The sequence below is a fragment of the Callithrix jacchus genome, chromosome 3 (genome assembly GCF_049354715.1).
Source record: "Callithrix jacchus isolate 240 chromosome 3, calJac240_pri, whole genome shotgun sequence".
Lineage (NCBI taxonomy): Eukaryota > Metazoa > Chordata > Mammalia > Primates > Cebidae > Callithrix > Callithrix jacchus.
In genome coordinates, this window is record NC_133504.1 from 8,101,881 (window position 1) to 8,117,707 (window position 15,827).

General features: G+C 39.8%; 1 protein-coding gene across 7 annotated transcripts in view; it reads right to left on the reverse strand.

Annotated features, from left to right (window-relative positions):
• The window catches only part of WWC2 (WW and C2 domain containing 2), a 227,066-nt gene that overhangs the window by 19,786 nt on the left and 191,453 nt on the right, over window positions 1-15,827 (reverse strand). For all 7 annotated transcript variants that reach the window (XM_035292567.3, XM_035292568.3, XM_035292565.3 and 4 more), the window contains one exon: window positions 12,927-13,169. In XM_035292567.3, the coding sequence (XP_035148458.3) occupies window positions 12,927-13,169 (243 nt within the window). The remainder of the gene's footprint in view (window positions 1-12,926; window positions 13,170-15,827) is intronic.

Below are 15,827 nucleotides of genomic sequence, written 5' to 3' on the forward strand. Positions count from 1 at the left end.
TCTGTTTTATGTTTATATCTACATGTCTGTGTCTCCATGTTTTATGTTTATATGTACGTCTGTTTCTATGTTTTATGTTTATATCTACATGTCTATGTCTCTGTTTTATGTTTATATCTACATGTCTATATCTCAATGTTTTTATGTTTATATCTACATGTCTATGTCTCTGTTTTATGTTCATATCTACATGTCTGTTTCTATGTTTTATGTTTATATCTACATGTCTATGTCTGTTTTCTCTATGATTTTGTTTACATCTACATGTGTATGTCTCTATGTTTTGTCTCCATGTTTTTATATCTACATGTGTATGTCTGTTTTATGTTTATATCTACATGTCTATGTCTGTTTTCTCTATGATTTTGTTTACATCTACATGTGTATGTCTCTGTTTTATGTCTCCATATTTTTATATCTACATGTGTATGTCTGTTTTATGTTTATATCTACATGTCTATGTCTCCATGTTTTTATGTTTATATCTACATGTCTATGTCTCTGTTTTATGTTTATATCTACGTCTGTTTCTATGTTTTATGTTTATATCTACATGTCTGTCTGTTTTATGTTTATATCTACATGTCTATGTCTGTTTTATGTTTATATGTACGTCTGTTTCTATGTTTTATGTTTATATCTACATGTCTGTCTGTTTTATGTTTATATCTACATGTCTGTGTCTCCATGTTTTATGTTTATATCTACGTCTGTTTCTATGTTTTATGTTTATATCTACATGTCTATGTCTGTTTTCTCTATGATTTTGTTTACATCTACATGTGTATGTCTCTGTTTTATGTCTCCATATTTTTATATCTACATGTGTATGTCTGTTTTATGTTTATATCTACATGTCTATGTCTCCATGTTTTTATGTTTATATCTACATGTCTATGTCTCTGTTTTATGTTTATATCTACGTCTGTTTCTATGTTTTATGTTTATATCTACATGTCTGTCTGTTTTATGTTTATATCTACATGTCTATGTCTGTTTTATGTTTATATGTACGTCTGTTTCTATGTTTTATGTTTATATCTACATGTCTGTCTGTTTTATGTTTATATCTACATGTCTGTGTCTCCATGTTTTATGTTTATATCTACGTCTGTTTCTATGTTTTATGTTTATATCTACATGTCTATGTCTCTGTTTTATGTTTATATCTACGTCTGTTTCTATGTTTTATGTTTATATCTACATGTCTGTCTGTTTTATGTTTATATCTACATGTCTATGTCTGTTTTATGTTTATATGTACGTCTGTTTCTATGTTTTATGTTTATATCTACATGTCTGTCTGTTTTATGTTTATATCTACATGTCTGTGTCTCCATGTTTTATGTTTATATCTACATGTCTATGTCTCTGTTTTATGTTTATATCTACATGTCTATATCTCAATGTTTTTATGTTTATATCTACATGTCTATGTCTCTATGTTTTATGTTCATATCTACATGTCTGTTTCTATGTTTTATGTTTATATCTACATGTCTGTGTCTCCATGTTTTATGTTTATATCTACATGTCTGTCTCTGTTTTATGTTTATATCTACATGTCTATGTCTCTGTTTTATGTTTATATCTACATGTCTATATCTCAATGTTTTTATGTTTATATCTACATGTCTATGTCTCTATGTTTTATGTTCATATCTACATGTCTGTTTCTATGTTTTATGTTTATATCTACATGTCTGTGTCTCCATGTTTTATGTTTATATCTACATGTCTATGTCTCTGTTTTATGTTTATATCTACATGTCTATATCTCAATGTTTTTATGTTTATATCTACATGTCTATGTCTCTATGTTTTATGTTCATATCTACATGTCTGTTTCTATGTTTTATGTTTATATCTACATGTCTGTGTCTCCATGTTTTATGTTTATATCTACATGTCTGTCTCTGTTTTATGTTTATATCTACATGTCTATATCTCAATGTTTTTATGTTTATATCTACATGTCTGTCTCTATGTTTTATGTTCATATCTACATGTCTGTTTCTATGTTTTATGTTTATATCTACATGTCTATGTATCTACATGTCTAGGTCTCTATGTTTTATGTTTATATCTACATGTCTATGTCTCCATGTTTTTATGTTTATATCTACATGTCTATGTCTCCATGTTTTTATGTTTATATCTACATGTCTATGTCTCCATGTTTTTATGTCTATATCTACATGTCTATGTCTCCATGTTTTTATGTTTATATCTACATGTCTATGTCTCCATGTTTTTATGTCTATATCTACATGTCTATGTCTATATGTTTTATGTTTATATCTGTATCTACACCAATACATTTCTCCAAAAATTTAGGTGGCAAAATATAGAATTATCAGCTGCTAATAATCAATAACAAACAACTTTGCAGGCAGTTAAACCTCAATGCTGAATACTTCACTGTAATCATTAAGATTTTGTCAAACTCAGTGTATTAATATCTTCGGCATAATTTTAAAAATAGATCTAACTTTTAAGAGTGTTAACATTGGCATTATTTTAGGCTTTACAAAAAGTCTAGCAGTTCTGCAGTCTAGCACCACAGAATTTTTGAATTCTGACAGAAAAACACTCTAAGGAAAAAAAGGAAATTCCTGCTTTGTAAGGACCATGAGGCTCCTCTGGAAGAACCCCAGTCCTCTCTTGGCACACTTCTCCCCTCACCCCAATGAGTCATGATAAAATGCCTGGCTCACGAGGCCTGGGAGCCACTTTGTATGCTGTGGACTCCAGAAGGGTGACATTCACCTCCAGTTTACGTGACAGGAGCCCAACCTGCAGAGAGGCCCAGTGATTTATTCACAGTTGTGTTAAGAAGCCTAATGGCATAAAAAGCACAATCCAGTCTTAATTTACAGTCCTGAGCTTCTTGCTCTGCTTCCTAAGGGGGTTTTACGATACACAAGGACAATAAATAAGATTCTGTTTTTTTATTCTGAGCTACAAAACAGACTTTGGACCACAAAGGAGGAAGGTTATGGAGTGTAACCCTGAGACCTGACAGTTTTCCCTGACAAGGGAGGCAGATCCAGGATCTGCTGCTGGCTTCGATTCATTGCTTTTCTGGGAGCCATATTTTTTATGGGAATTGGCAGCCTCTTTGCTCATCATTAGCACTTTATGGTCATCTTGCTGAAAACCTCACAAATCCCCAATACCACAGGGAAATGATGGAGATGAAAGGGCAGTGTGTGAGTGTGACTGTGTGTGTGTGTGTGTGTGTGCAGGTTCTGGTATACCCATGTGTATGTTAACAAATGGCTGTGGAAGTGAGGAGGAAGCAGGTGAGAGAAGTCAACAGTTATCACCAGTTTCTGTGGCTATAATGAAAGGCACACAATGGAAAGTTTGTATTTTCACAAAACTGGTTTTTGCAAATTTCAGTGGTGAGAAAAGTACACAACTCTAACAGTTTATATATCCACAGAGTTGGTAAAAATAAAGTCCTCTGCACTAGGGAGAATCATATCATTTTGAAAGCAGGATAAATGCACCTTGTTTTGTGAGCTTTTTTCAGTGTTGCTTGATGTGAACTGCCGGTAGCAGAAGGAAGCCAAGACGGAGGGGCAGCGGGCTTGGCATATGCTATGGTTCGAATGTTTGTCCCTCCAAAACTCAAGTTGAAATTCAACTGCCATTGTAATGGTATGAAGAGGAGGAAGCTTTGAGAGGTGAGTAGGCCAGGAGGGCCCCCCCAACACGTGTGGGCAACGCCTTAATCAAACGGCTTTTCTGGGAGCGAGTTCTCTCCCTCCTGCCTTCTACCGTTCACCATGGGATGGCACAGCAAGAAGGCCCTTGCCAGCTGCAGGCCCTTGATCTTGGACTTTCCAGCCTCCAGAACTGTGATAAATAAATTTACTGTGATAAAGTAATTCATAAATTACTCAGACTGTGGCATTTTGTTACAGCGGCACAAAATGGAGTAAGACAGCATAATTTCCTAAAGTGTGAAAAATCTGCTCTACATAACCTGTGTAAGACTGCACTGTGGATATCCTGATACAAAAACATTTCCAGGAATTACATTTCACCTTGGACTTCAGAATTATCAAAGTACTGCAGGTACCCTAAAGGTTTAGTTCCTTTAGGCCATGCAGATTTCGATTTCCACAAATCTCTCTGAATCCTTATTCACACTGAAAACACATTCGACTTGATCTCAAATAGATCACAGAATTCTGTAACTAGAAGGGATCTTGGTGGCTATCTACTTCAATCCTCTTAATTTATAGATAAGTAATACAGTCATATCAGTGCATGGGAAAAACATAAGCCACAGGTATGCATTTTTTATGGCATTTTATAAGGCTGATTTATTTTTATTTACCTCTTTTTTGATGGGAAAAGAAAGGAGTTGTGAAGGAAAGCAATGCGGAATGGTAATGAGAAAGTGAAGCCACAGCAGCCTCTAAGAAGATCTGACTCTGGGACCACAGGCACTCACAGGTCTCCTGGCCTTCCTGTTAGTCTTTCTCTCTTCACTTGGACCCTAAACAGGGACCTTCAGTGTATACCAATGGCTCTTTCCCTGGGTATCATCAGGCTAGCTGAAGAGTTCTGGCCCTATCTTGTGTATAAAAAGGCAGCATTTTGTATATAAGCTTCAACTTCTCCGACAAATGAGTTTTATACTGAACTAGTAACAGCATCCCTATGTTTCACAGTAGTGATCTAGAAAAACAATAGCAATGGCATGGAGAAAGCTCAATACAAATTATTAAGACTGTGAGCTTTTACTAGCCCTTAATTTTTTAGATGTTATCTTCATGTTTTGTTAGGCTGAAATGTTCTTGGCAAGAACTAGAAAACACACATTTTCATTCCGAATCAGAGACCTCTAACACATCATCAGTTCAAATCCTCTTGACTTTTCCAAATGCTCTTGGAGTCATCAGCTCTCTGCAGGGTCTAGTGGACTTCATGAAGGTACAACTAGTGTCTCCCCTGGCCCCTGCCATGGCCCTTTTGTTGAATCCAATGTGTGCCATGATATTGTCTGGCACCCATATGTTCACGTTGGTAGAACAATTCTTCCTTATTTTTCCTATGAGGGATGACTATGAGATGGGGTTAGCATGGCCTTTGGGCGCTGGTCCCAGGGGAGCAAGCAGGCAGCAGCACACTAGCAGCCATCTCCTCCCTTTTCTCTCCTCAGCTCCCCTGGGCTATACCCTCTTAGTGAAGCAGTAGAACAGAAGTGTTTATCCCAGGCTGGGTGTGGTGGCTCACACCTGTAATCCCAGCACTTTGGGAGGCCAAGATGGTCAGACCACCTGAGGTCAGGAGTTCAAGACCAGCCCAGCCAACATGATGAAACTCCATCTCTACTAAAAATATAAAAATTAGCCAGGTCTGGTGATGCACGCCTGTGGTCCCAGCTACTTGGGAGGCTGAGACAGGAGAGTTGCTTGGCCCTGGGAGGCAGAGGTTGCAGTGAGCTGAGATTGTGCTACTGCACTTCAGCCTGGGTGACAAGAGTGAAACTCCATGTCAAAAAAAAAGTGTTTATCTCAGGCTCTGCCATAATCACTAGGGAAAGCTACTTGGGATCTTCTTTTCTCTTATTATCTTGGTATGCAAACTAATTTTAAAACCACCTAAGTGCTGGTTCATCAGATAATAAAGATCATAAATCCTCTAGGCTGGGTATGGTGGCTCACACCTGTAATCCGAGCACTTTGGGAAGCTGAGGAGGGAGACTTGCTTGAGCCCAGGAGTTCAAGACCAGCCTGGGAAATATAGTGGAACCCCGTTTCTACAAAAAAAAAAAAAAAAATGCTGAGTTTGGTGGTGTGTGCCTGTGGTCCCAGCTACCCAGGGAACTGAGGTGGAAGGACTGCCTGAACCTGGGTCTAGGCTGTCATGAGAGGTGGTCACACCATGGCATTCCAGCCTGGGTAACACAGAGAGACCCTGTCTCAAAAAGAAATCTTCTATTAAGAAATAATTTCTAAGCAAAATCATCAGTGCAACCTATGTAAGCATGATTCTAATCATTATCAAAACTTATTATGAGGCCAGAATCATGCACAGGTATCATTTAGTGACTAAACAACTGTAAATTAATATAAAATAAAGCACTATTTTACAAAGCAGAGTTCTGAAGTGTCACTCTTTCTCAGACAGTTTCCAGTTGGAACGAGGCTTGCTTGTATCCGTCATTGGGCAAGACAAAGGAGATTCTGACCCTCTCAAATCTTTGCACTCTTGATCCAAATTGGACAGCTCCATGATCTCTGGATTATTCCTGGGCAGTTCTGAGCTCAAGTGACCAGTTTTTACATATCTAAGAGTATACTGCCACAGGGGTAACAGAAAGCCTGTTTTGTGAGCAAAATACATCCAACGTAGCATTAATGGTACCTCTACTGGCAAGCCCAACTTCACTCGGCTTTGTATACAAGCATGTTGGGTTGTGTTGACATTTTAAAGAATCCAAACCCTCACACAGCTATGGCGGCATCTTTACGAAGACGCTGGCTCTGAGGCAGGCCCAGGAAGTGACAGCATCCGTCAGGTATGTTAGCCAGCGTTACTTTTAGGTGGTGCCCTGCAATAGGAATAACTAGACGCTAACAATTAGGAGATGAAAGTGAAAAATACCACCACGGTTGCAATGAATGACAGAGACGACAGTTCCCGAACAGGTCACTTAGAGGGTGAGTGAGTTCCACCTTATATGACGTCTGAGGAACATGCCTCACATTCCTATCGTTATTCCTGTTACTAAGCAGAGAATGACAGGTTGGCACGATAGGGATGAAAACAAACAAACAAGGGGTGTCAGGGATCTCGGCACCCTGGGAAGAATGATTGGCCACTTTTCCCTTCCCACTGAAATTATTTTCCTAGATCATGGCTGTGAATATCGTGTGAGATGCTGGGAACAAAACGGCAGAAAACTGTTTCAGAACGCCGTCAAAAGAGTTGAGGGTCAATTTCAAAAGTAATCAATATTGATTTGATCTGGTAATATCCCTAGACCATGATATTCCTTACACTTGGTCCCAGGGCCACCAAGGCACAGCTGGACCAAGGGCTCTCTGAGGACAGGGTGGGGGACCTCACATGGCCAAACTACACTAGGGCTACTGACAGTGCCCACCAGTCAGATTCTCATCATGCTTTACAGGCTGTACTGATCTATTCACCCATAAGTCAGGGTATTCAGCCACTACTCTAGTGGCAAGGAGGAGGCAAGCAAAATTCAAATCATGGCTGGTCAACAAGATGAGCAGCCTGTATGAGACAAAGGAGGCTTCTGCCAAGGTTGGATGGAACATCTACTAAGGCACTGTAATACCAAAGAAGCAAAAGTAGCCTCATTGCTTCCCTGGGGCGTTTACACTCCAGTCTGAAGGCAGCATAGGAGTTCGAGAGGAAGGATCAGCATTAGGAGGTGTTTGTGTTTTTACAGAAAATACATCTGCTCAAGTTTCCCAAGAAACTCCTTAATTTTTTTTCAGCTGAAAACAGACACACATTCTTGACTGGCTCATTAGAGGACAATCATTAAAATGAACATGTGTGTCTCGAACATGAAGTCTTACTTGACTGCCAGTTTTCAGAGACTGTGAGCCATGTGTCTGCCTTGATGATTTCCTTGGGTTCTAGACTCCTACTTACTTCGACTTTGCTTAGAGCAAATCCAAAGATTGCTTTCGTGTGGAAAGAAAACAAAGGTCACCCTATGGGCCCCCAAACCTTGAATCATCCATCAACAATGGTAAAAATCTTAGCAGAATTCTACAATGGAAAATAATAAAAAAAAATAACACTCAGGAAAACAGTATTTATGATATTTTTACTTTTAAAAGAAGGTCTTAATCTTCTTTTTCAATCAGTATTACACATACTGCTTGGATCTGCCAAAGTCTCTGACATTATCTTATGAGAAAATGTCTGACGCTGGGGACTGGGATGGGAAGGAGCCTCTGGCTTTAGCCATGGTCACATATACTACTGCCACACTGTCTTTCCAGAGAACACTTTAGACACCTTCATGGCTCCCCTATTACTTAGGCATCCCACATCAGTGCTCCACACAGATACCGCCCACATCACAATCCGGCGCTCCATAGGGATGTGTGTTTCTGAGCTCTGCGTTCACGTCATCATCGATCTCTTCATTCCTCCACAAATTCCTGCTATTTTAGCAGTTTCATAAACCCTGATTTCTTGTACGGCAAGACCCTCTTGTTATTCTTTTCCAAAGTACCCTGGCGATTGTTTGACTTTTTCATTAACTGCATCAATATCCATGAAAAACCATGTGAATATTCTGCTTGGAATTACATTGACTCTATGGCACATTTTAGAAAGAATTGGCCATCTTCACATTATTAATTCTTCCTCTAGATCAGCAGTTGGCAAACTATGGCCCGCCATCTGTTTTTGTAAATAAAGTTTTATTGGAATGCAAATACATCATTTATTTACATTTTATCTATGGCAGTGCTGAATAGTGGCAACAGGGAACATATAGGCCAGAGAGCCTAGAATATTTAACGTTATTAGTATTTAATTATAATTACATTATAGTGTAATATTTGATATAATATTTAACATATGGTCATTTATAGGAAAAGCGTACTGACCCCTTCTCTACATGAATGTAATAAATTCTCAATAAATTTGCTTTTACATTTCTTCTCACTAGGTTTTCTAATTTTCTTTATAATGTATTGTTTATTTTTGTTAAATGTATTTCTTGATATTTGATATGGGGACTGTTATAATTTTCTTACTTAAATGTTCTAGGTGTTTCTGGTTGGTGTAAAGAAATGCAACAGACTTTTAGATATCCTTCTATTCACCCATCTTGCTAAACTCTTACTATTTGTAACAAATTATACATTTTTTAATGTATGCAATGTCTCCTGTAGATAGTGACAGCTTTATTTCTTTCAATCTTTCTGTTTCTACTTTTCTGCTTTTTTTTTTTGCCTTATGGTACTGTTTAGGAACTCCTAATACAATGTTGAACAGAACAATGTTGAATGTCTTTTGTTCGATTTTAAAGAAAATGATTCTAATGTTTATCTATTTATGACCACATTTACTTTAAGTTATTCTTTATCAAGTTGAGGAAGTTCCTGTCTTTAGCTTACCGGGATTTTTAATCATGAAGGAACAATGAATTTTCTCAATATTTTTCTGAAACTACTGAGTTGACCAAATGGTTTTTCTCCTTAATCTGTTAAAAGTAATGAATTATATTAACAGATTTCTCTAGTATTAAAAACATCCTTAGACATTTCGACATGGTCAACATGTATTTTTTTAATACACTGTTTTCTAATATTAAAAAAAACTGCCAGGCATGGTGGCTCATGCCTATAATCCCAGCACTTTGGGAGGCTGAGGTGGGTGGATCACCTGAAGTCAGAAATTCGAGACCAGCCTGGCCATCATGATGAAACCCTGTCTTTACTAAAAATACAAAAATTAGCTGGGTGTGGGGGAGCACGCCTGTAGCCCCAGCTACTCAGGAAGCTGAGACAGGATAATGGCTTGAACCTGGGAGGTGGAGGTTGCGGTGAGCCTAGATCATGCCACTGCACTCCAGCCTGGGAAACATAGCGAGATACCATCTCAAAAACAAAATAAAACAAAACAAAACCTTTGTACGATTCAACATGGTCAACATGTGTTATCTTTTTAATACACTGTTGGAATCTATTTACTAATACTTTTTAGTTAGAATTCTTGCATCTACATTCATAAATGAAACTGGGCTGGCTTGTGATTTTCCTTCTGATAATATCTGTCTAGTGTTGGTATTAGGAATGCTGATTGCATAAAATTAGTTGTGGAAGTGTTCTCTTTTCCTAGTGTCTGGAAGAGTTTGTATAAAATTGAGATAATCTGTTCTTTGAAAGCGTGGTGGAAAATGCCTATAAAGCATCCAGAACTTATATTTTCTTTATGGACAGAGTTTTAATCACAGCTTCTATGTTTTTAAAAGAGTTGTAGAATTTTCTATCCTTTTTATTCTTTCCAAACATCCATTCTAGAATATTTTCCTAGATATATGTCCCAATTATGGGCATATATTTCTTACAGTATTCAATGATGTTTTCCTGCCGTGCAGGCTGAAGTGCAGTGGGTGATCATAGCTCACTTCAACCTCAAACCTCTGGGGACTCTCAGGCAATCTTCTTGCCTCAGCCACCAGAACAGCCAAGACTATACATGTATGTGCCACCGTGCTCAGCTAACTGATAAAAAATTTTTTTTTCATAGAGATGGGATCTTGATATGTCACTCAGGCTGGTCTCTCAAACTCTTGGCCTCAAGCTGTCCTCCCACTCTGACCTCCCAAAGCACTGAGGGGGGAAGGGGATGGGGGGGAGGAGAGGGAGAGAGAGAGAGAGAGAGAGAGAGAGAGAATGCATTTATTATGTATTTATTTTTAAATTTTTCAATACCGATTGACAGGTTCTCGCTCTGTCACCTATGCTGCCATGCAGTGGGGCAATCACAGCTCACTGCAGCCTCTACCTCCTGGGCTAAAGTGATCCTCCCACCTCACCCTTCCAAGTAGTTGGGACTATAGGTGCATGCTACCATGCCTAGTGAATTTCTTATTTTTACTTACTTTTTTGTACAGATGAGGTCTCCCTATGTTGCCCAGGCTGGTCTGCAATGCCTGGGCTCAAGTGATTCTCCCACCTCAGCTGTAATTATTTTGTAAACCTCAAATTTACCTGTAGTCCTGTCTCTGATTACTTTTATAATGTTCTTTATTTGTATATTCTCTTCATTAATTTTGCCATAGCTTTCTGTTTTTCCTTTGTTTTTTAAAGAACTTTTTACTTTACTGAACTTCTCTCTACACAATGGAGAGTAGATAGCAGTTAAAAAAAATGAGATGCAATAAGAAGCAATTTATGGATGAATCTTAGCTTTATGATATTAAGTAAAAAAAAAAAAAAAATTAAGTCCCATAGTTTTAGTAATAACTGACATCTAGAGATTTGGAATTTCATATCATGACACACTAGAAATGAACAACCAACCAAAGACCCAAAGATACAAAGTTCTGTTTATATCTATAGTTGTAAAACTCCAATTCAGCTTTGGAAGGCGTTAACCCGTAAGAGTCAAAGACTGCGATGCTTCTCCATGACATTGAAGTAGGTCAAAGTCAACCAAGAGTTTGAAATTACTGCTAATGTTAAGAACTCAAGAGAGTAAAAATGATGGTTACAGAGGTTGCAAACATAAGAGCAAGTCATTTCTGCTTGTAATTCAGTCTTCCATTTCCTAAGACTGCCTTCCACCTGCTGGACCTTTACTAATGGAGAGTCCTGGGCTTCTGACCCCTATGAAGCTCCACTGCTCACCTTTTTATTTTTTGACATGGTGTCTTGTTCTGTTACCAAGGCTGGAGTGCAGTGGCGCGATAGCAGCTCACTGCAACCTCTGCCTCCTGGGTTCAAGCGATTCTGCCTCAGACTCCCAAGTAGCTGCCCTATGTCCAGCTAATTTTTGTATTTTTAGTAGAGATGGGGTTTCACTATGTTAGGCAGGATGGTGTCGATCTCCTGTCCTCATGATTTGCCTGCCTTGACCTCCGAAGGCAGGAACCACCATGCCTGGCCTCCACTGCCCACTTTAAAAGCCAGTTCAAGTACCACCTCCTCCAGGAAACCTCTCCTGACCTGCCCAGGAAGCACTACTCTCATGGACCTGGTGTGCTTGGCGAATCTCCTTTATGACACCAGGGCAATGCCTAATTATCCTATATTCACTGCAGTGGCAAATGTAAGGCCTACCATTCAACTCCAGATTGAGCAAACACTGAGGTCCAACTGAATGTGAAGGTTTCCTTCTATCAGGTGGGATATGATACAGATATGTAACACATTTTGTTGCTTAAAGTTTCTTTAAAGATTACTGGTGTCACTTTGATTCTTGAAATTCATTCATTTAGTTTCTGAGTTCCACCTAGGATGAGTAGTTCCAGTTAGCTGAGTGAGTCAAACTTTCCTGATGGTACTATATACTACAGGATCAAATAACAACTCTCGGCCAGAAAGAGCAGTTTATATCATAGACGACATTTTCTGTTAGTTTCAGGGAACTATCTAATCCATCTTACATTCCCACCCAAAGGGACTGAAAGAAAACAATATTTTGGTATTTGTAATACTAGTATTTCAGCTATATGGAAAATTCTATTTGCTACTACATGGATATGAATACACATTCCTAAATCAAAATATAAATTCTACTCTTGAGAAAGTAAATCAATTTCATATGTATGCAGATTCTTGAAAATGTCAGTAATATTTAGGTAGCAAAATAATGGAAACAGTTTCTTTGAAAATACTCTATTTTTAAATCAGTGATTTCATCTTTATTTGGTATAGTTATTTGTAGGGTAAAAGGTAAGAGAGAACGTCAATAGCAAAGTATACTTTTTTTTTAAGATAAGGATGAAAGTGAAAATTTAGGAGCATGAAAATTAGCAGTGTATTTCACAACTGATGTGATTAATGAATCTTAAAGAGATATCCATAGAAAAATCGAAACAAAATGTCTCACTTATGCTAAAAGTTATACTGTATTTATTTGCCAAGTCTTATGTTGAGATGGAGAAAAATCTGAAGAAATTATGACCATTTCCCATTTCCCCTCTGGCCATGCCCTCACCCCCACTGACCACACCCATCCCCTGCTGCCACACCCATTTTCCCAGCTTCCTTATTCCTTCAACATTTCTAGTTTGGAAAAAAAAAAAGGGCCCATAACAGTGGAGAAAAATGTGTTTCAAGGTGTAGTAAAACATCTAAAGACTTATGCACAAAACAGAAATATAAGTTGGGTACCTGCTACATGGCATGCTTTAAAAAAGATGTAAGCCCCTCCGAGATGACAGACCCTGAGCTGTGTACCTGCTTCTCGGCTTGCTTCAAAAGCTTCTGGAACCTCTCGTCCTCCAGCACGCCAGGTGGAAGGTCAGTCTCTCCCTGAGCTTTCAGTTCCTCTAGCTTCTGCCGCAAGTCCCTGAGCGCCTGCAGCTCATCATTGAGGCGGCTATGCCGGGTCAGAGATGCCTGAAGGTCCAGTTCCAAATCTAGAGATGTCCGCACGGGGCACTCTTGTGCTGTTCTTCTAAGGACTGACTGGCAAACCGTCTGGATAGTGAGAAACAGAATGACAAACACCCTGGTTACACAGGCAGTGGTTACTCCGCTTTCCTTCCTTCCTGGCGCACAATGGATGGTGCTTCCTTGCGCCCTAGAAGCCAGGGCCTAAGCTGCCTAAGTGGCAGGAGCAACTTGCTCTGGCCCATGGCAAGAGAGTGGGAGGGATGTGCCTTACCTCCAGCAGGAGCCTGTCAAGGCCAGTGTGAGAGGTGCATGTTTCTGTCCCCTGCTAGAGGGAGAGCAAAGAACCACAGAGGGAGGCTCCATCAGCATGGGCCCTGAGTGAGACAACATGGAGCAGGGCCTCCTGCCAACCTGCAGTGAACCAGTAGCTAGGCAAGAAATAAACCTTTACTGTTTTATACCACAGAAGTTTTTAAAGTTGTTACCACAGTATAGCCTGGCTTACTTAGCCTGACCAATTCATGGCATGAAGCCTGCCTTGTGTGATAAATAAAAACATTGTAAGGCACTTCTGTTTCCTCCATTTTAGGACACATAACTACCATTCCCATGAGTCGGCCGGAATACAGCTGGTCAATGTTGCTAAGTTTTGACTCCCTCCTGTAATCAGAATGCTTACACTGAGTTGCCCTCCTTGATTTCCCATTGTGTGCTACTTACTCTCACCACTGAATCACCATGGCTCTTCCCAGGGCCAATCATACCCATTCATCAAGCAATAATCATTGAACATATATGAAATAAATGTCTGCTGGGGCTGTGCAGGCAAACTACTAGGCAGAGAAGACAGAATCTCTGCCCTTGAAGATTTCAACTGCAGAATGACACGAGACCTTAAGCAAGAGGAAGCTGTGAGCGAGGGCAGGAGTGCACAGGATGTCAGGGAAGGGGACAGATCACCCAGGGTCAGGGCACATTCCCTTGAGGAAGAGATTTTAAGCAAGGCTGGGTGAGAGGTGACACTGTACCAGCAGAGGGAAACAAGGAGGTATTTCTTATCTAGGTTACTGGCAGTCTGAATGCAAAATAAATGACCCTTGATAAGAAGTGGTATTATTTGGAATGAGTAAGGAGGGACTGGAATTCGACAAGTACTCTAGTTTGAAGACATGAAATAATGGTAGTGCTCAGGCCAGGTGGAAGGGAGAGGCCCTGTCTATCCCTGTTCTGATTTCGGAGCCTTAGCCCAAGTGTTCTGACTTATTGTGCTCTTATTGTGTCCTGTTCTTCCCCGACGCCCGGCACATATTGCATGGTCTCTAAAAATTTCAGTGCTAGGCTTCTGGCATGTTCCCATTATTAGGTTCCCTTTATTCAACCTCTTCCCTCTCTACAAATGCATTACACAGTGAGAATCATCTAGACAGACATTCTCTTTGACTGTATTACTTATTTTTCAGAATCAGACATCTCTCCTAGCTGTCATGCCCACAGAGCCTAAGCACTCATATACAGGGGTTTGCTGGTAGATGTTTAATAACTGGCTCTCTCTGGCAGAGAAGAAAGCACTGACCTGCAGGGTTTGCCAGTTTCTATGTGGTAAATACTCCTACCATAACCATTTTCAAACTATGACTGTGATGTCACTGTCACTCCGATTTAACTGGCAAAAGGCGTGCACATTCGGCTCTTGTGAGCCAGCATGAGGAGGGTGCAGTACACCATTGCCAGTGGGTACCCCTCTAACCTCATCACTCCTATGCTTGGCGCTTTGCTCTTCTAATCAGGCGAACCCTTCACTCATCTTCGCAGATACTTTTGTCCTCATACACCTTTATCCCTTGCTCACGCTGGAATTCCTAAACCAAAATGCCATTCCCCACTTGTTCCTATCAAACTGTATCTGTCTACTTGAAAACCATGTAAAACTACCTCCTACACACGCTTCAGGATTAACCTCTGTCTGTTTCAAGTAGTCCTAATAATTAAGTTTATCCGTAACCCAACTGTTTCTCAGCTCCACTGGATTCATAAACACTTTCAGTTAATTTTCTCTGTAGAGTGCAACTATCCCCTGAAAGCATGGATGGCTTAAGAAGGCAGGCAACTTAGAAAGGAGTTTGGAAGAATTTTCAATCAAGATGATAAAAATTTGGTGCTTTTAAAGCATGAAGTTTGGTAACCTGAAAAATCTACATCGCACAATTTCCTGAAAATGATGAAGGTTGAATAAACGCCAGCACATCTCATCTGCCTTTAGAAGAAAGAAATACGCTTGTATGCCTTTCAAGTAACTAGAAAGGTAAACCGGGGTGTCCAGTGCTGCCTGCCCACGCATCTCTTACTCTGCACATGGTGGCATGAGACCAGAGTGACACAGGTGATGTCAATGCATCTGATTTACCTTCCAGCCTTCACGCTTGATCCTCCTGTCCAAAGTGCCAAAACTGTTGGCAAAACCTGATGCTCCTCATGCCCTGTGTGTCCCTGTTCCCATATTATTTCACCAGGTCTTATACACCTTCCCACAATTGCTCAAGACCTGGACATGGTATGCAGCATGATCAGAAATGTGTTCCACCATTGTATGATACCCCTGCAGGCTCAGTAGGCCCCTTCTCCAGAGATACTGAAGCTACGTATCCAGCCTTAACCACACAGGTTCCACACCAATGATGAGCAAATGCTCTACCCACCCCCATCTCCGTAGCAGCCAGGGCATCTGTGTCTCTGTGTGTCCCA